At 38.3% G+C, this 18,408-nt stretch overlaps 4 protein-coding genes across 5 annotated transcripts in view; 1 reads left to right on the plus strand and 3 right to left on the minus strand.

Annotated features, from left to right (window-relative positions):
• cnp (2'',3''-cyclic nucleotide 3'' phosphodiesterase) overlaps nucleotides 1-651 on the minus strand; it is a 6,942-nt gene extending 6,291 nt beyond the window's left edge. Inside the window, exon 1 of the mRNA XM_015037840.1 lies at nucleotides 500-651. The gene's annotated coding sequence lies outside the window, so the exon portion shown is untranslated. The remainder of the gene's footprint in view (nucleotides 1-499) is intronic.
• A 1,464-nt stretch (nucleotides 652-2,115) lies between these two features.
• Nucleotides 2,116-6,409, minus strand: odad4 (outer dynein arm docking complex subunit 4). The gene is made up of 11 exons (XM_015037841.1): nucleotides 6,232-6,409; nucleotides 6,019-6,150; nucleotides 5,773-5,926; nucleotides 5,608-5,669; nucleotides 4,431-4,575; nucleotides 4,039-4,248; nucleotides 3,738-3,945; nucleotides 3,558-3,644; nucleotides 3,278-3,474; nucleotides 2,995-3,095; nucleotides 2,116-2,916 (listed from the first exon to the last, which is right to left on the minus strand). Exons 1-11 carry the CDS (start codon nucleotides 6,358-6,360, stop codon nucleotides 2,785-2,787), a joined length of 1,557 nt encoding a protein of 518 aa, XP_014893327.1. The 5' UTR covers nucleotides 6,361-6,409; the 3' UTR covers nucleotides 2,116-2,784.
• Nucleotides 6,410-7,171: 762 nt separating this feature from the next.
• Nucleotides 7,172-13,343, minus strand: dnajc7 (DnaJ (Hsp40) homolog, subfamily C, member 7). Its single transcript, XM_015037843.1, has 14 exons — nucleotides 13,235-13,343; nucleotides 11,464-11,552; nucleotides 11,231-11,355; nucleotides 10,870-10,983; nucleotides 10,519-10,593; nucleotides 9,948-10,066; nucleotides 9,658-9,811; nucleotides 9,339-9,503; nucleotides 8,803-8,894; nucleotides 8,601-8,674; nucleotides 8,357-8,503; nucleotides 8,112-8,264; nucleotides 7,929-7,991; nucleotides 7,172-7,829 (listed from the first exon to the last, which is right to left on the minus strand). The coding sequence occupies exons 1-14, from the start codon at nucleotides 13,306-13,308 to the stop codon at nucleotides 7,792-7,794; spliced, it is 1,482 nt and encodes a 493-aa protein (XP_014893329.1). The 5' UTR covers nucleotides 13,309-13,343; the 3' UTR covers nucleotides 7,172-7,791.
• nkiras2 (NFKB inhibitor interacting Ras-like 2) lies at nucleotides 13,332-16,344 on the plus strand. 2 transcript variants are annotated; one of them, XM_015037844.1, is made up of 4 exons: nucleotides 13,332-13,405; nucleotides 14,356-14,478; nucleotides 14,621-14,862; nucleotides 15,135-16,343. In XM_015037844.1, exons 2-4 carry the CDS (start codon nucleotides 14,385-14,387, stop codon nucleotides 15,375-15,377), a joined length of 579 nt encoding a protein of 192 aa, XP_014893330.1. In that variant the 5' UTR covers nucleotides 13,332-13,405; nucleotides 14,356-14,384; the 3' UTR covers nucleotides 15,378-16,343. The 2 variants fall into 2 exon arrangements, with proteins under 2 accessions (XP_014893330.1, XP_014893331.1); XM_015037845.1 differs by lacking the exon at nucleotides 13,332-13,405 and adding an exon at nucleotides 13,430-13,966 and having other exon boundaries at nucleotides 15,135-16,344.
• The last annotated feature ends 2,064 nt before the right edge of the window (nucleotides 16,345-18,408 follow it).

Genomic DNA, 18,408 nt, shown 5'->3' on the forward strand with positions numbered 1-18,408 from the left:
TTGTAGTTTTTGTTTTTTTTTTTTTTTGTTTTTGGGGGGGGGGGGGGGGTTTTCGGTAGAGTAGCAGAAATGGCTGAAGTTACCCTTTTGTTTAAACTGCAATCCAAACCACACATCTGTTTAAGCATAAAGCATTGTTGTTTTTAATATTAAATGTCGAAGAAGGCATCAAAATGAAGTTAAATGCTTATTTAAACAGTTAAAACTGGTAGGTTGTAGACTAAAAAGCTTTAAGGAACACGTTTTGGTCAGGCAGACGGGGAGTGGCGTGCACCCTCACATTAGCACGCCAGACAAAAACAGTTTAACCCCCCACCCACCTCTCAATTAATCGGCCTGCAACACCACCAGCACCATATTTTAACACATTTAACAGTAAACCGACGATAAGTCAAACTGTTCTATCTAAACATTTCTACAATAAAAAAAAAGAAAAGTGGCTTTTTTTTTTTTTTTTTTTACATAAACTGCGGATATTTTAGCCAACATATCAGCTTACCAGAAACGCTGCAGTGAAGCCAACTGTACTGCTGACCACGCGTTTCCCCTTTCTGAGCACAATGACACGGCAGCGTTGGACCCTGACACGAACACGCTCGTCTCTTCAAGGGGGGGAAAAAAAGAGAAAGAAACGGAAACTCCCGGGAACGCGCAAATGGGCGTGTCCCTGGCCACGCCCCTCTGGACCGGAAGAACAGTGAATTTATGCATCCATGATAATATTACTGTGGTTAGTTTAATCCGCAGTCTAAATTATAATTTAATGAACATGTTGTGTATTTCGGTAAAGTTAGAAAAATATAACTTCACCACACACGTTTTTTTGAGGTAGTAAAATATAATTCACAAAATTAAATCAAACCATTTTTAAAAAGAGTTTAAATACGGAAATGGTACACCTTGCATAAGGGCAGGTTGCCGAGAGGTCCGAAGCTGTCTTTTCAGATGAAAGTTAATTTTGCATTTTATTTTGAAATCTAAGTCCCAACCCTGGAAAAAGAGTGGTGAGGCACACATGGCTTGAGGTCCTGTAGGAAGATTCCACATTCAGTGGTGATTTGGGAATCATATAATTTGCTGCACTGTGTTTTTCAAAGTTCTCAAATTGGGCTGCCATGTACCAGGAAATGGTAAATGTGTCCTTTTTGTGGAGAGGCTGATGTAACTTCAACCACATCGATGCAGTAATTCATGCAAAACAAGCTCCAACCAAGACTGCACAGTACATGGAAATGCCTTTCAGTGGGTCAACATTTCTGTATGTAGAATTCAAATTCGAAGAAAAAAAAAAACAAAACAAAAAAACCTGAACCTGCACGAGTTTCCTCTTTTGGACTGAATTACTGAATAAAGTAGCTCTTTAGAACTAGGTCAATCAGAACAAAATACTTTCCATCGTAGTTATCTTTTAGTTTTAATTGAGTATTTGGTTTTAGATTACCATAACTTATCTTAAAATGTGTTTGAAAAGAAATCCAGCAGAATAAAACAAATCACAAATTTTTATTTTTGAAATATTTTAAAATTTATGTGCATTCTTGTGCATCTTATACACTGTTTCTGCTATTCTGTAGTACTCTCTGTCATTTATACAGCAGTTTATACAGCAGTTGTCAGTAATATAAATGCTGTTATCTCATATGCAAAGCTAAACATGTAAAATACAGCTCTTCTTATAAGTCCATCTCGCCGACACAAAGGATAGTTATTCTGGATACATACAAGGCCGTTTCTGTATTGAGCTCTGTATTTAGATTTGGTTGGATTACACAATACAACCAAAAAAGTGAAGTAAGTATTTCAACTTAGTGTATAATGTCCATTCTTCCGTCAGGGCACTGTGCTACCAGTTGTTTTTGTGGAAACATGTTGTGCAAGTTTTTTTTATAAGTTTATTTTTATTTGTTGTTGTGTATCATCTCTTTGTTTTTTATGCCTATGTTACATGAGTCAATAAACTCATAAACTCTTATTTATTTTATAAAAATAAATAAGTTTTATCACAGATCCTTCCTCCCAGCAGCTGTAAGATTCTACAAAAATTCCTACAATTATTTGCACACTTTTCCATATTCTTGTTAGTAGTCTGTCATTGTCGCACAAATGTACAGATTACAGTTTGTAAAGTTCTTTAATGAGTTCACTCAGTTTATACATATCATAGAATCAGGCTACCATGTTATTAATTTGATATATGTATCTCAATGCTTCCATTTCCCTGTCACTTTTATGCGAGTACAAATGAATTCCCCCAGTGAGAAAGAATAAGAAAAATTTCTATTCTAATTTATGTAAATTACACCATTCTTATCTCAAAGCAGAGGGGAAAACTGGCACAAGCAGTGGATCATTCTGCCTGGCTCTATCTACTCAAGACCAAAGATGGGAAAAAAAGGGAAAAATATACTTCTTATAAACTATTTTTTTTTCTTTTCCTAATGTTCATGGAGCAAAAGGAAACCTAGAACAAACCAAGTCACTTAAAATACAAATGAAAAGAATAGTATCTGTCTCCCAAACATTTCTATTTAGACAATAATCTCCAGTACTTTACAGAGATATTACACCAAAAGAAATGAATGTAAGGAGCACTTCCCTATAAATCCCAATGAGGCGGGGGTCAAATTAACATTCTGAGCACTTCTTAATCAGGAACGATGCTCAGTGTTCAGTCTGATATCCTCACTGAATACAGTGCTTTACGAAGCTTTATTGTTGATGACAGGATTGTGAGCCCTTTGTTCCCAACCTGACCAGAACAGTTCAATAATCACCACACTTTCCTCATTCTAGGGTCTCTGGTTTCTCATTGGCATCTTCCTCCTTCTCCTCCTCCTCCTCTTCATTCTCTTCATGTTCCTCATTTTCTGAGGACTGTTGCTGATTTTGCAGCTGTTCCTTTGCTTCATCAAGTGCCTAAAAGGAAAACAGTTGTCTGGTCAGAGATAAAAACAAAAATACTTTTAAATAAAATTAAGACAGAAAACATAAAACCTTTTGGATCGCATTCAGTGCCATGCCATCATTCTCAAGTTCAGCAAGGTTCAAAGCTTTCTCAAACAAAGATACAGATGATTCAAAGTTTCCCAGTTTCACTAAAACAGCAGAAAAAAAAAGAAAAAACACAATGTGACATCGCTTTAAACCATCACGCAAGGATTAAACCAACAACATTAGCGCTTTTATTAGTTTAACAAACAAACAAAACAAAACAAAAAGTCCTCAAATTTGGAAACTACTCCAAATGATCAAAATATAAAACAAAAAACGGAATTACATTCAGACTGTCCAACCAAAACGGTGGCTCTTAACTGCCACATATCGTCAAACATTTCCTCAGCCACAGCAATAGAACGTAGACCGTAGTCTCTGGCTTTCTTTGGATCATTGAGCTCTAGATAACAGCAGCCGATCTCATGCAGCATCCAGGTATTCTCCAAACCTTCATGAATATAAGGAATCCTCTCTTCCCAGCTGAATCATGACAAAAAGAAATGCAGAAGAAACTGAATTTAGATGTTTTTAGAAGCATAGTGTGTAGTGTTTTCTATACTTACAACTCTATGGCTTTTTCAAACTGTTTAGTTTCTGCATAGATGCAACCTATGTTGGCCAGAGCCCTGGATGTTGCATCTGGAACATCGCTGTGTATAAGAAAGATGAATAAACAATTGGACTCTTTCAAAAAAAAAAAAAAGCTGTGTTAACTCAAATTGTTTGGTTCTTCAGCTTCTCACCACTGTCTAGACAAATTCAGGTCATTCTCGTGATACTCCATTGCTTTATCAAGTTCTCCCAAGTCAAAATAAGCATGTCCCATGCAACTATGCAGAAAGCACATTATCTCTTCTTTAATAGGGCAGTCTTGATCTGTCAATCCTTGAACCGTCTTGATTACGTCTTCTGTCTTGCAAAGACTGGCTTTTGTATTCCCTGCAGCCAGAGCTGCAATGACAGATGAAAACCAAAATCATTTTACACAAATACAAAAAAGAAACACAGTGGTGAGCTACAGGTTGAACAAGAAGTATATCGTACAACGAGATATCTCGTCAAAGCTCTTTATGAGATACTGAGCCTTCCGAGTGTTTAGGCTCGGTTTGGGCGGTTTGGACTGACGACTCGTTTCTTTGGGGGAAATCGGTTTCTCTTGGCTCCAGAAGTCAGCGCAGTGATTGAGAGACGTGATGCAGTTCTTAAGGAGGTCTCCCATTCGTTCTCCATTCTTCGTCACTCCCTTAATCAAATCTGAGTAGGATTGTACAACAGCTTTAAAAGAATGTTGTTCGAAGGTGAAACATAAATGAAATTCAGTTTGAAGAAGATATAAAAGTGGATGAAAGTGCTACATGTGGGCCAACTAAGGACTGACTTCTGCATAAAATAACAAATAGACAAATGCAAATGACAGTAGAAAGGCAGATTTGCACCTTCATCTTTCAGAAGCTTTTCCAGAAATCCCTTGTGTTCGTAAAACCCTCCCAGTAGATGTCTGGTGGTCCTCTCATACTTCATGGCCACTGGACTCCTATCTTTTTTGGTCAGATTTTGAACAACAGCAATCGGCTGCTTCCTCTTTACCAGCAATTTATTGAAAAACAAAAAGGTAGGAAAATCAATTTAAGCACAGATAACACAAAAGTCTCACACCATTCCTTTCTAAAATAACTGACTTCTATTAGTATAGGGAGGGTGTTGGACAAATTGGACACTAGAAAATAAGAAAATAGTGTTGAGAGTTATGTGTTTGCAACAGAAACAACTGTAAACTAGAACTGCACTCAGTTATAATGGGTCCCTTGCCCGACTGCAAGGTTCCTAGCCAGGTCGGGCGATTCTGGATTGTCAAAGGATTCTGGAAGATAGATATTAGTGATTAGAGATTTGCAAGTTGTTACATCCTGGAGGTGGCTGTCGAACAAAAATATAGCTAGTCAATGTCTAGCTAGTTGTTGAAAAAACTTTTTTTGTAGTTGGTGGCACAAAGGAAACTGTGGAATTTTTTATGGCTTCAAAATTATGGGCAATTTAATTTTGTAGCTACATACGTAGCTACAAAATTAGCATATATTGTGCTAGATTTCATTTGTCTCAGAGTTGATCATAGGGGGTGAGACTGGTTTTGGCTAATGCAATTTTCATGGCTCTCTGGTGAAAAATATTCCAGACAAACAACTTTTGCACAGTGGTTCATGTGTTACTCTGTTGGGTGCAGGTGAACGGCTATGCTTTACATTGGCCATCCATTCCCGCGGGCTTGCAACCCTAAATATTAAGATATTAGTGACAAATAACAGGGTAATTTTTTTCCATTCATGCATATGGGGAGTTAAGGCTTTCTCAAAACAACACTGATCATTTCATGTTGCACAATGCAGAAGGTCTTCAGGAATCATTTGGAAATGACAAGGGATGAGGATGTGTTACATACCAAAGATGGAATTAAAGCCAGATGTATTGTGCACATCCTACTATGATGAACTGATTACACACACATTAAGGTTTTACTATTGAGGCTAATCTCACTAAAGTGATACCAAATAAGGTCAGTTCTTTGACACTGGATGGTAGGATCAGGACAAAATGCCAAATAATAAAAACCCTTACGCCAATCTCTTCTTCAAGATATGTCAGGTCTCCCATAACTTCCGGTTTGATAAAGGAACTACCTGTAGCAAAGCAGAGAGACATTCAAGAAGTTTATAATTTTAGTAAAATTAGTATTTTAGTAAAATTATTCCAGAGAAACGAAAGTAAACAGTCACCACTCACTGCCAACAGAGCCGATTATTGCCTCCTCTGCCTTATGGATCCCAAGCCTCCATCCTACCATTTGTGGACGAAGCTTTAGTCCTCTGCGGTAAAAAACCAGGGCAAATTCAAATTCACCCATGTAATATAAAGCCTCTGCTTTTTGGTACACTCCCTGAAAAAGAGAGAGACCAGGGCAAAGAAGGCTTCAAAGTTGAGCAAAAATACATAAAACGCCCGTCATGTTTGATTATAGGAAAAGTTTACCTCAGGAAAAAGTGGGTCCTCCGCGAGTGACGCTTCAGCATCTATGAGAGCATTTCTAAACTGGCCCAACTGAATGTAACACTTTGATCGAGACACAAAGCATCTCTTCTCCTTAGGACTCAACTCAATGGCCTAAACAGACACAAAAACTAGGTCATATTTCAAACACTTCTTGAGAAGAGTTAGCATTAGCAGACTCAATATTTCACTTACCGCAGTAAAGCTGTTGAGAGCTTGTTTATAATTTCTTTTACGATACTTCCACTCACCGTCAGCCCTTAAGGCTGAAGTTTTACTCTTTAAAATGTCCTCTTCAGTGTAGTGCTTTTTTTTGCTTGCCATTTTTACGCCTTTTAACCAGTGAAGGCGTCAATAAACGGAAAGTTAAAAGAAAATGTATCCTAGCAACCACAAACAAGAGTAAGGAAGAAGGCGCCCCCTTGTGGCCTTTTTCCTATTCATTGCTACACCAACCTTAATATTATAGCATTCACTGACCTGTTCATTTAACTATCATTATGGGAAAACAAAGAAGAAAACAATATCGGGGAAACTAAGAGAAGGTAAACTTTATTGATACAGCTGACACCTTTCCAAAGGTAAAGAAAGGCTGGTTTCCAGAGGGCAAAGATTAGGAGATGCTTCTTTTTTCAAATCAGGAAGAAACAAAAATTTGCCAGGTTTCAAATATTTCACAGAGTCCGACTGTCCAAGTCAACAATAAAACATTTGCAATTTAATATTACATCTTGCTTTGAGCAAAACTAGATGGCTTGGATCAAACTCCAATAACAAAGGCAGAATAAGCCATTTAAACAGACTTCATGCAAACCTAGCAAATCAATTATCTTCCTGCAGAAAGGCTCCATGTGTTTCCTTTTTTCAAACAGAAGTGTCTTCATCTCATACTGACAGATTGACAGCAAATTTACAATAAATATAGATATGAAAATAAAAAAGAAAACTGAAAAACTTTAACATCACAAATTAACACTTTACATTCCAGTAAAATGTACAATGCAGCAAGCTCAGAATGGCAACACCAAAAATAAAACCCGTGATGACAAAGGGAGGGGTGACTCAGCCAGCAACAATTCTGCTACTGCTGTCCTCGCCATCATCTCTCTAGTGTGCTTTGGCCATGACATTTGTGTAGGTCAAGAGCTCCAACTGTTTTCTGCTTCATAAAAAAAAAAAAAAAGATCATCTGCCGCCTCATAGCCTACAAAGCGACGAGAAAGTGGGGTTTCAATGTGAATTTGTAGCAGCCTGCTGTCATGTTCTTTGGAACGAGAGGGAGATGGGGCTTGCTCAGTAATTTTCCTCAGAAAACATTGATCAAGTTACCGAGTTTCATGAAGCGAATACTCCCTCAGCAGAAAAGTGGGCAAAAATAACCACTTGCTGTGATGTAATGTTGCATCTCAACATTTTCGCCCAGGATGACATTTCAAGCACGATTTCTCTGTCAAAGCTCTGCAGATTATTTGGACCGTTGTTGGTAGCTATTACTGATTTTTGAGTTTGTTTTATTCTGGAAGAAAACAAAACAAAACAAAAACCAGCAGGAATAATCAATTGGAGTCACCTTGGTGTCCTTGGTGCTGCAAATAATTCACTGCGTGTGGTCATTAGGTTGCATTCATTCAGCCAATGGCATAGACAGGAATAATCTGACTTGTAGTCAGTCATTAAATACAGATGGTGGGTAGTGGGGTTGACATTGTAGAAAAGTCCTGATGTTGTTGCTGTTTATGCAGACATCACCTCCAATTAACCAAACTGGAAGAAGAAGTTTCCTGGTCCAGATGCTGATAAGCAACCAGAAACAAATTTGCACTTAGCATAAAAATCATTTTTATGTGCAAGCAACACATTTTACGCCAGGAAAACAGATTTTCTTCAATTACCTTCAAAGCTAAAACCCCCTGGTCCTCCAAAGAATGCCTTGAAAATGTTGTTGGCATCAAAGTCTGGGAGAAAAAAAAAAAAAAAAGACAAAAAGCAATCAACAACAGCATTGCTTTAAGTCTTCTCATTTCAATCTGTTCACCTATAAGACCTCCTGCTGCTAACTCCCTCCCGATACTGACCTCCCATGTTCATGCCGTCATCCTCCAGGTCCTGGCCGCTGTCGTAGCGAGCCTTTTTCTTTGCGTCTGAAAGCACGCTGAAAGCCTCGCCCACTTCCTTAAACTTTTTCTCCTCTTCTTTCTGCACCTCAGTACTAGCACTGCTATGACGGTCTGAAAGAAACAAACAAAAAAAAGAGACGTCATTATCTTATACATGTATATTCTGCACCTGATAGTTTCTTTTTATTTTTAGCTTTAAGCACCTGGGTGATGTAAAAGTGCACGTTTGCGGTACGCTTTTTTAATCTCCTCTTCTGTGGCGTTCTTATCCACTCCGAGTATCTTGTAGTAATCTTTCCGCTTGCTTTTCTTTAACTCCAGTTGAGCCGTTTTGAGGAGATGTTTATGTTCTACAAAATAATAATAAAAAAAACCCAAACATTTATTTAGCCATATGATAAAATAAGCAATCTGTGCTTTTTAGATGTTATACATTTAGAATCTTACCTTTTGTCTTCTCTGTCTGGTAGACCTTCTCGTAATCCCTCACTCCCTCTTCATACTGCTCTGTGTCCATGTAGCTGAAACAAAATCTTACTTGTTTACCCACATAAAGCAATAAAAGCTGTCAGACTCAATATCACACTGACCATGGAGTTTGTATTGCATGTGCTTCTATTCACGACTAAGTTAAAAGTTGAGGACATACCACTGAGCTCTCCTTAAATAGGCCTTGATGTAGGTCTCATCCAGCTTAATGGCCTTTGTGCAGTCTTCAATGGCTTGTTCTAGTTTCTTCAGCTGCAGAAGAAAAAGAAAGAAAGAAGAATGCAGAGCCCGATAATAAGCCCATGACTCAAGTCTAGTTAATGTGCAAATTGATGGAACATGGCATGAATACTAAACAGGAGCAGAACCTGAGTGTGAATTAGGATCATAGACTTACAGAAACATCCATGACGCCTTAAACTTTACACATTTTATCACATTACAGGATGCAAGGTCTTATTTTATTTTTTTTTTTACAAATAAAAATCTGAAAATGTGTCTGAATCTGATTATTAAACATTATAATATAGCTGAGGCTGTATAAAACCTTTTGTAACGCCAGATTTCATTTTACAATTATGAGGTAAAAGATTTAATGTTTGTGGCCATAGCGATAGAACAAGTGAAAACATTTAAGGAGTATAAACATTTTTAAAGGTGCTGTATTTTTTTGACGATTGTCCAGGTGTTGCTGACCTTGGATCCAACTGTGGCTCTGTTGCAGAACAGCTTGGCATTAGTCTTGATGTTGTTTGGGTCTATTGTTAGGGCCTCTGAGTACAAATCATAAGCTGCCTCAAAGTTGCCCTCCTTGAACGCCTTGTTCCCTTCTTCTTTCTTGGCTTTTAACGCTTTGGAATTCTGGAAAGTCAAAACCACAAATTAGCCATAAAAGACAGTGATGGTAAAATTGAACTCTAAATAGGTTAAAGAAATTTCACCTGTATAGCTACATTTCTTTATTAAAACAGATAATGAATACTGACAAATAGAAATCTTCTGCTTAATTACTCACTCTACACGCGAGTCGGGCCTTGTCGTGGTCAGGAGCCATACGCAGGGCCTGGACGAAGAACTGAACAGCCTTATCAATGCAGTCCTCATAATACAGACAGAGGCCGCGCACGTAAAGAGCGTCAGCGTTGGTGGAGTCCATTCGGAGTATGTCACTGTGAAGAAACAGAAGGAAATATAGCAAAACAAAAAAAAAGTTACAAGAAAAAAAAATCTAGATTTTCCACGTTGTTGCAGTAACTCCCTAAAAAAAAACAATCACAAAAATCGAATCTTTTTCTTATCTCTCACCTGGCGACAGACTGAGCCTCTGGGTATCGTCCCAGTAAGGCTAAACATTCTGCCTTCAAAATCTTGAACTTGTGACAAGCTGACGCACACTCCAAGGCACGGTCCATACAAAACACAACCTAAAAGAAAACACGCAGCATTTACCTTCTCTGGTTTTTCCTCACAGCTTCTGTAAACATGCATCTCAAATTCACTAACTACATTAATTACACGTAAAATGATACATTAGTTTTTGTGCACGTCAAAAGTCAGAATAGTCGTCTCCCAGAAACTTTTAGAGAACTTCCTGCTTTTCTTCTGCTGACAAGCTTTAAGGAGATGCTGATTTGCCCAGCAGGACTTGTCACCTACCAATACCTGCTTTAAAGGTCGTGACATCACTGTGCTTTACTTTCGAAATTGATTTTTTGGCCTTATGCAATATAAGAAAAAAAAAAAAGTTTTTCATTTGCTGTAAATTGTGATAATCAACATAAACAGAAGATGTTGCTAGAAATATATCACTGTGTGTTTAATGAATCTTTTGGAAAACATTTCACAGAGGACTAAAATAATCCAGTAAGAAGCTTACCATTCTGAAGTCTCTCTTTTCAAATCCAATCTCTGCCATTCTCTCATATTCAAGGATGGACTCTGCATTCTTTAGCTGCAAAATATGATTCTTAGCCTTAAGTAACAATGTGGAAGACTCACATTAGCAACAAAACAATAACCAGTCACTTTCTGCGCCATCTGCTTGTAAAACCAGTATGACATGAGCAGGGCTACTTTCAGGAAATAACTTGACTTTAACTCAATGGCTGCCAAGTGAGAACCAACGTTTTCCTCACACTCTTTGCGTCTGGTCTGATCAGAATGTTTTACTGGTGGATAATCATATTGAAGTTTTCAGGTGAAACTCTAAAACCGAGGATGTGCTCACCTCTTGCTGGGCTTGGCTGTTATCTGGCTCCAGTTCCAGAACTTTCTGGAAACAGCGGCTGGCTGCCATAGCATTTCCAAGTGAGAGGTGGCACTTACCCTCTCGCAGATGTCCCTGCAAACAGGAGAGGCAAAGTTAACTGTCTAAAAAACGTAATGTCTCCGAAAATTATATGAAAGGCATTCTGTGTTAAATTCGTTGATGTATGCTAATGCGGGAATTTCTTATTTAAGTGGTTAAATGCATTGCAATACCAGTACAAAAGGAAATGTGCAGAGTTCACGTTTACAACAAAATTATATTTTTTAAGGTTATATGCAACTGAAGTAATTTCACAGTAGTCTCATTTCGTCCAGCTTACTTTCATAAAGCTGTTGTCTAGTCGCACTGCTTGCTGGGAGTCCTCCAAAGCCTCCCTGTACCGGCACAGCATCATTAGCGTGGCCGCCCGGTTTCCGTAGTAGCTTGCATTTTTTGGACACATATCTGAAAAATCAATCAATAAGTTTCTCATTTATAAAAAAAAAACAAAAAAAAAACACACCACTGATGACTGGATGAAACAGTGTCTAAAACTGTTTGTTATGAATTTACCAATAGCTTTGGTGTAATAATTGAATGCCTCTGTGTAGTCCTTCTTGATGTAAAAAGCATTGCCTTGCTCCTTGAAGGCCTCTGCATCCCTGTGGGTAGAATTGGTAAAAGAAAAAAAAAAACATAAAAGAGAAATTAGAAAATGTGGGGGATGTCTTAACATTTATTTACATTCAACTTGCACTAAGCCAAAATGACTTCATAAATGTGGCTAACATTATATGCTATCTCAACCAGCCTTATTCTATTCTGACCTCTACATATGTCTCAGGATTTAGTCTCAGGAAAGATGCAGTCAGTCTAGTAGTGTCCAAAAGTCTGTTCAGAGATATTAATGAATAAACCCCATAATAATTACCCTGAAGAACACAACAGACAGGCCAAAGATGAAGTTGTGGAAAGGCTTATTGCAGCTTTAGGTTATAAAACAATGCCTCAAGCTTGAAAGAAGCAATTTCGAACTCCACATCAAAGAAGACTTAGTCATCTATGGGCCACACAAGGAGAGAGTTAATCAGAGAAGCACTGTGACTCTGGAGGAGCTGCAGAGATCCACATCTCAGGAAGAAATGACCAAGTGATAACTGTTAGTTGTGCCCTCCATAAATTTGTCCTTTATCTTATGCAAGATCGGCGAGAATACCACTGTTAAATAAAACCCTCAAGAAGTGTCTTTTGCACTTTCCCACAACCAATCTGGGGGACAGCAAACATGTGGAGGAAGAAGGTGTTATGTCCAGATGAGACCAAAATATAATGTTTTGGTCTACATTCAAAATGCTATACAAGGACAACTAAAACCACCGGAGCACACCATCAGCATGGTGAAAAAAGCTGTGAGGATGCTTTTTGAGCAGCAAAGTTGTTTGGGAAAGTACATGGGCGTTAAATACTGGACAATCCTGGAAGAAATCAATCAGACTGAAAAAGGAATGAGGCTGGGGTGAAGGTTCACCTTCCAGTACAGCATACCGAATTGGAAATACAGCTCCAAAAGAACGACTTAGACCACATAAACTCTTCAGTACCAGAAGGAAGTAATGCAGAAGTTTCAGCTGTTTTAGGGCTGGGGCACGTCTAAGTCTAGGAATGTCTGTCCAGTTTATATCAAAGCGCAGCTACAGTTAGAACTATAATGGAATGTATTAGTTTAGAACATACTCATTAACTCATTTACTTCTCCAAATCAGGATTCTAAAATATGTGGCTGACATGACAATGTAAATACATTAGAGAACTTCTGGCCTGAGTTAGCTAAACACACGAAGAGCCCAGATAGCAGAGCCGAAATGTCTATTCCTGGAGAAGAGGTTGCTATTTTCTATGGCGGGCAGGGGAGAGCAGAGCCAGGAACATATGACACCATGCTCTGTACAACTGCCATTACTTTATTTGGAAGCCTTTCATGCTTTAAATCACGGCCACGCAGAAAATGAATGGTGCCACTGAACGGACTATTCTAGAAAAAAAACAACAACAACAAAAAAACATGACAATGACGGAGAAACAGACATCACAGTAACATTAGCTTTTGCTCTACACGAGTACAGACCGCTCCACAGTTAATGCAAAGCAGTCAGGAGAGTTGGCGTGGAGGAAGACCAAACAAGCTACCATAATGTAGCTTAACAGTTAGCTGCAGAGCGCTAGTTAGCCATCAAAACGCCTCACTAAAACACAAATGACAAGATAAGTTGATGGCGCGTAACTGTAAAAGACTTAGTTGTGTTTCTATTTCTGCCACTGACAACAATTCATGTATTTCTCCCACCTTTCTATCTCCTCGTCACTAAGCAGTTCGATGTCAGGGTCCATGTTCACAGCATCACAATTCTCCGTCGCCATTTTGCCGTCAATGAGGGTGGGCGGGATCTTAGACTGCAGTCGTCGTTACGTACACTGTAAACAGGAAGTGATCCATTAGCTAAGGAAAACGGACTCAGTAAGTTCAAATCAATAAGACACCAGTAGATATCGATAGGCACGAATCGATAAGAACGCATATGTTTTTGATAGCATATTTTTGTTGCACAAGTCAGGTCATACTTACATCAGCTTCGTACTTCCTGTTGTGGTTCCGTATATATGTTGAATTCAAGCTAATGCTAAGCTATTTCTGAATTCAACCCTAGCCAACATATTTTTTTGCGTTAACTCTAGTTACTGTCATCAAAATGTGATTGATATTGCATTTCTATTATTTGCTAATTTATTAAGTTACTTTACAAAAATTACTTTACAAAACTAATGAGATAAAAAATTGTTTATGCAATAACTTTGGCTCTCAGACTGCTGTTTCCACATGAGATAACTTATTTATTAACTGGACAAGCAAAAATTGAAAACATTGAATATAAATTTATTGCTGACCAGAATGACTTGGTTCTTTAAGTTGAAACGCCTCAAACAGCACAAACATTGCTTTCCATTTAGCTAAATGATTTCCCTCCCTTATTTTACCAAATGACCAAATGTTGACAGAAAAAAACAACACACCTTTAAGATTATCCTTAGGAAAAAAGAAATGCTTTCTAGTACGTTGATTGTACTAGAAAACAGAAATTGAAATTGTTTGTCCTACTTGGTTATGAAATCTCAAGTGTGTATGTTGAGCTAGACTTATTCTTTTAAATAATTTATCTCTGTGTCTTGACATTTGCTTAAGTAATAACATATCATGGCAAATAGCATGTGAGTAAATTAACTTTTCAAAGTTTTTTCAGTCTTTACATCCAGTTAAGAAATTTTGTAAAAAAAAAAAAAAATAAATAAATAAAAATAGAAATAATGTCTTTTCTGCTGTTTTTTTGTGACTCAGAACATGAATATATGAGATCCACTGTCTTTATTGACTCTGCCAAAATTCATTGTATTTGTCTTTTCCGTCGACAGATTTTGTGACTGAAAACTGAGAAGTCATCATGGGAAAAAGCTGCAAAGTAGTTGTGTGTGGCCAGGCTGGAGTTGGTAAAACAGCCGTGTTGGAGCAACTACTGTATGCCAATCATGTTGCAGGTACGTCGTCAGCCTTCTGTGATTTTGAGGACTCGTTTCTGTGATCCATCTCCGCCACCATTTGGATATTTACCGTTTAAACCACTCCTCATTTTAACCAACGTAATGCAAAAATATGGCGTTAACTGCCTCAAATTTTTAGGTTCAGACCCCATGGAAACCCTCGAAGATATTTACATTGGTTCCATTGAGACTGACCGTGGCACACGCGAGCAGGTGCGCTTCTATGATACGCGTGGACTCCGTGATGGAATGGAACTTCCTCGCCATTACTACACTTTTGCCGATGGGTTTGTGCTCGTCTACAGCATCGACAGCAAAGAGTCCTTTAAGCGAATGGAGGCACTCAAGAAAGATATTGATCGCCACAGAGACAAGAAAGAGGTAACAACTGAAGGGATTTATTCAAGAATGCTTTTGTCAAATTGTGTCCAATTACGTTTTTCTTGCAGCTTAATAAAACATTCTCAGTAGAGTGCGTTAGCCATAATAATGCACAACGTCCTATCCACAGACATTGATTTTTCTGAGACGGGGTTGGTTAATGATTATTTTTCAAAGCATTCACCTCCATTATTATTCAGTTGACATCAGGCATCACTTAATGAAGTGCACAGTGCTCTGTGATTGCTAATCCATTAATCCTGACCTGACAGGTCACCATCATCGTGCTGGGCAACAAGCTGGACAAGCTGGACGAGAGGAGAATTGATGCTAACTATGCGCAGAACTGGGCGAAAAACGAGAAGGTGCGTCTGTGGGAGGTGTCGGTGGTGGACCGGCGCACGCTCATCGATCCCTTTGTCCACCTGGCCAGCAAGATGACCCAGCCGCAGAGCAAGCCCACCTTCCCTCTCAGTCGCAATAAGAACAAGGGCAGTGGCTCAACGGACAGCTAAGCCAGCTGCTCGGCTTAAAAGAGGAGTTCAAAAGGGAATGGTAAAGGGAACGCTGTTTTAGTAAAAGTTTTAAAAAATGTGGAGAGGCTATCACAAGAGCAAAGGCGCAATGATTGTACAGATATTTTTGTCCAGCTGGTGCTGTTCTGCTGAAATGCTACTTTAATCATGACGTTGCAAATATTTATCTCAAACCACCAAGGAAAAGGATCACTGTGTTGGTATTATGTCAATGTTACTGAATCAAATCATGTTCGGACCGCAGACTGTGTGCTTTGGACCCATGTGTCTTAAACTGCTTACAATCAGCATTTTTATCCACAAAAAAAACCAAGTTGCACATTACTGCACAGGCTTTGATTTTATATACGCTAAACGAGCACACAAACCGAATCAGAAATGCAAACCATGTTCACGTTACCTTATGACTGCTTTACAAACACGCCTGAATTTCACTTTTTTCTGAAAGGAATAATGACTGAAAGGATTGCATTGACACATTCTGAACAAGCCATGGCGGTTTGTCGACATGGATCTTTGTTAAGTTATGCTTGTTTTTTTGTTGTCCAATGATTGTCTTTCTGGAGGATAGGCGTTGCTGGCTCAGGTGTTACTTTTTCTGGTGGCTCCATGTAAAAACAAATGGCACACAATGAAGTGAAATATCAGCACTTTGAGCATGTAAGTCACTGTTGTGTATGATATATTATTCCTGAAGTGTGAATCATTTATTAACACTATATCATCATGTCAAATCTGATGCGCTTTTGATGTTTGCTTTATCAAAACGGCGGAGATGTGTTGAACATGCATGCGTGTTTGTGCCGTGTCTGTTGACACACTATTCCACATTCAACATGTTTAAGCTTTTGTATGGTCACACTTTTCAAATATTGACAGTTTGTGTTTGTTTGCATGTTTTGTAAGCAAATTAAAGTCCTCTCAGTGTCGGACTGGAATGTTGACACTTCTGTGGTTGGGCTGGTTTTGTTCAAATTGGCTCATTTAGCACAAGCTTCATCAAAAATAACATTCAGAGAGGAAATGACTCAAACCGCCGTGTATCCATCCATCCATCCATCCATCCATCCATCCATCCATCCATCCATCCATCCATCCATCCATCCATCCATCCATCCATCCATCCATCCATCCATCCAATTCAATTCAATTCAATTCAATTCAATTCAATTCAATTCAATTGAGTTTATTTATACAGAGCCAATTCAAAACCAATGTCTTGAGTCATTTTACAAAACAATCCTTTTAATTCAATCAGTCATTTTAGAAGAATTTGAAAGTGGAACCTGTTGACATCAAGTCAAATGCCTGCCACTAAGCTACTAGCTCATTTTTTTTTTTTTTTTAATTTTAGTTCTTTCTAAATAAATAACCAAAACGGTCATTGTAATTTGTAATAGCGCAACATCAGAGAACTCTGTTTGGCCACTGCTTAGGGAATATGGCACATTAATTTTATTTATTTTTTAAATAATTTTAATGTGTGAGTTTTACAGAAAGGTTACTCTCATGTAAACACTAAAAATAGGAGAATCAAATCCTTGGTATATAGTGCCCTCTTGTGGCGTCAACAAGGAATTGATTTTCCTTTGACACTTCCTGAAATGGGGTTTTTTAAGTCAAAACATTAGAAAACTGACATCACGTTAAAGCTAATATGTATGGGTTTTTCTAAAGATAGCTCTGTAAGACATGGACTTCTATAACATACATTTACATGCTGATGTAACAATTATTGTTCTTCATGATAATAAAAACAATAAATAAATTAAAACTTCAATCTAATTCATACCTGTTATAGGAACAGGTAAGATTGACCTGTTTCTAGTAATTTCTTCGAAAATAAGAAATTAAAGAAATGAAAATTCTGTAAAAAAAATTTTTCATTTGTGGTGGCACAGGGGTAAAGCACACCCCATGTAAGGAGGCTGTAGTGATGTATCCCACTTACCTGTGATGTGAAACAGTTCAGATGAATAGAAGTTCTTGAGGCTTGGTGCTTGTAGGAACAAATGAATTCTGTATTTCATTTGCTTTGTCATAATTGGAACTAATTACTTTAACACATTCATTTAAAACAATATCCGTCCTTTACTCAAGCATTTGATGCGACACTAATAAAATGCAAATCTGCAACATGCACGAAGGAAAAACTTTTCAATAACATCAGAAAAATGATTCTCCTGCTGTTTTAGTGAATCCAGTGACAACTGATGCTGCAGTCTGAGCTCGCTAATGTGCAGTTTCAGCACAACGCCGAAACATGCACTTAGTTGTGTTAGTCTGGCCCCATGAATAAACCGATCCGATAAATTAGCTTAGGGAAAACGATGCTAGACAAAATTATAGACATTTCATCAGAGGAAATGATCTGATAGATCCACATGGGGCATGTTGAGAGATTAATGCACGATAATGAGAAAACCTCGAGTGGAACATTTCTGAAATTACATTATGCACACTCACTTTAGTTTCCCTAGAGGGTGCCAGCACTTGTTTCACTCATGTTCTTTTTAATGACAAGAAGCAAGACTCTGCACCTATGTTCCTTCACTTAAAACGATTCAGTGAATTAATCATTGCAGAATATAATAATAGTACAAAGAGAGGCTCACAAGTTGTCTTGTTTTCCTGGTCATTTCTTTTCTGAGAGCAAAGGCCCTACTGACTAGGATAAAGGATGGGGGAAAAAAAAAAATCCACACCACCATTTGTTAAAAAATACACTGTGAAAAAAATAGATTTGTCACTCGCCTGCATGATTTATGAGTCTTCTTCCTCTGTTTGACAGCACAAACACAAAAAGACAAATTTCTAGTTGCTAGTCACATTCACGGTTCAAAAAGGCAGCGCACTGGTGTCACAATCTGAAATACTCTGCTGCAGCAGCATGTCTCTGGATAAAAGGCTGAGGAGCCACACTTTTTGTATGTTGGGGGGGGGGGGGGAAACCGATTTTTACCCCCCAAACCCCCCCCCCCGCCCCACTTTTTTCCCCGCCGAGGAAAAT

The sequence above is a fragment of the Poecilia latipinna genome, unplaced genomic scaffold (genome assembly GCF_001443285.1).
Source record: "Poecilia latipinna isolate Pla-1442-1.1 unplaced genomic scaffold, P_latipinna-1.0 Scaffold420, whole genome shotgun sequence".
Taxonomy (NCBI): Eukaryota; Metazoa; Chordata; class Actinopteri; order Cyprinodontiformes; family Poeciliidae; genus Poecilia; species Poecilia latipinna.

Excerpts from the sequence above, each read along its gene's own strand:
- odad4 (XM_015037841.1), bottom strand. The coding sequence starts at position 6,360 with ATGGCAAGCAAAAAAAAGCACTACACTGAAGAGGACATTTTAAAGAGT. Across the intron at positions 4,249-4,430 it reads AAAGCTTCTGAAAGATGAAG|ATTTGATTAAGGGAGTGACG; the intron begins GTGCAAATCTGC and ends AATCCTACTCAG. Across the intron at positions 3,645-3,737 it reads CTGAATTTGTCTAGACAGTG|CGATGTTCCAGATGCAACAT; the intron begins GTGAGAAGCTGA and ends TCTTATACACAG.
- dnajc7 (XM_015037843.1), bottom strand. The coding sequence starts at position 13,308 with ATGGCGACGGAGAATTGTGATGCTGTGAACATGGACCCTGACATCGAA. Across the intron at positions 11,356-11,463 it reads TTATTACACCAAAGCTATTG|ATATGTGTCCAAAAAATGCA; the intron begins GTAAATTCATAA and ends TTGATTTTTCAG. Across the intron at positions 8,675-8,802 it reads TATTTAAGGAGAGCTCAGTG|CTACATGGACACAGAGCAGT; the intron begins GTATGTCCTCAA and ends ATTTTGTTTCAG.
- nkiras2 (XM_015037844.1), top strand. The coding sequence starts at position 14,385 with ATGGGAAAAAGCTGCAAAGTAGTTGTGTGTGGCCAGGCTGGAGTTGGT. Across the intron at positions 14,479-14,620 it reads GTATGCCAATCATGTTGCAG|GTTCAGACCCCATGGAAACC; the intron begins GTACGTCGTCAG and ends TCAAATTTTTAG. Across the intron at positions 14,863-15,134 it reads GCCACAGAGACAAGAAAGAG|GTCACCATCATCGTGCTGGG; the intron begins GTAACAACTGAA and ends CTGACCTGACAG.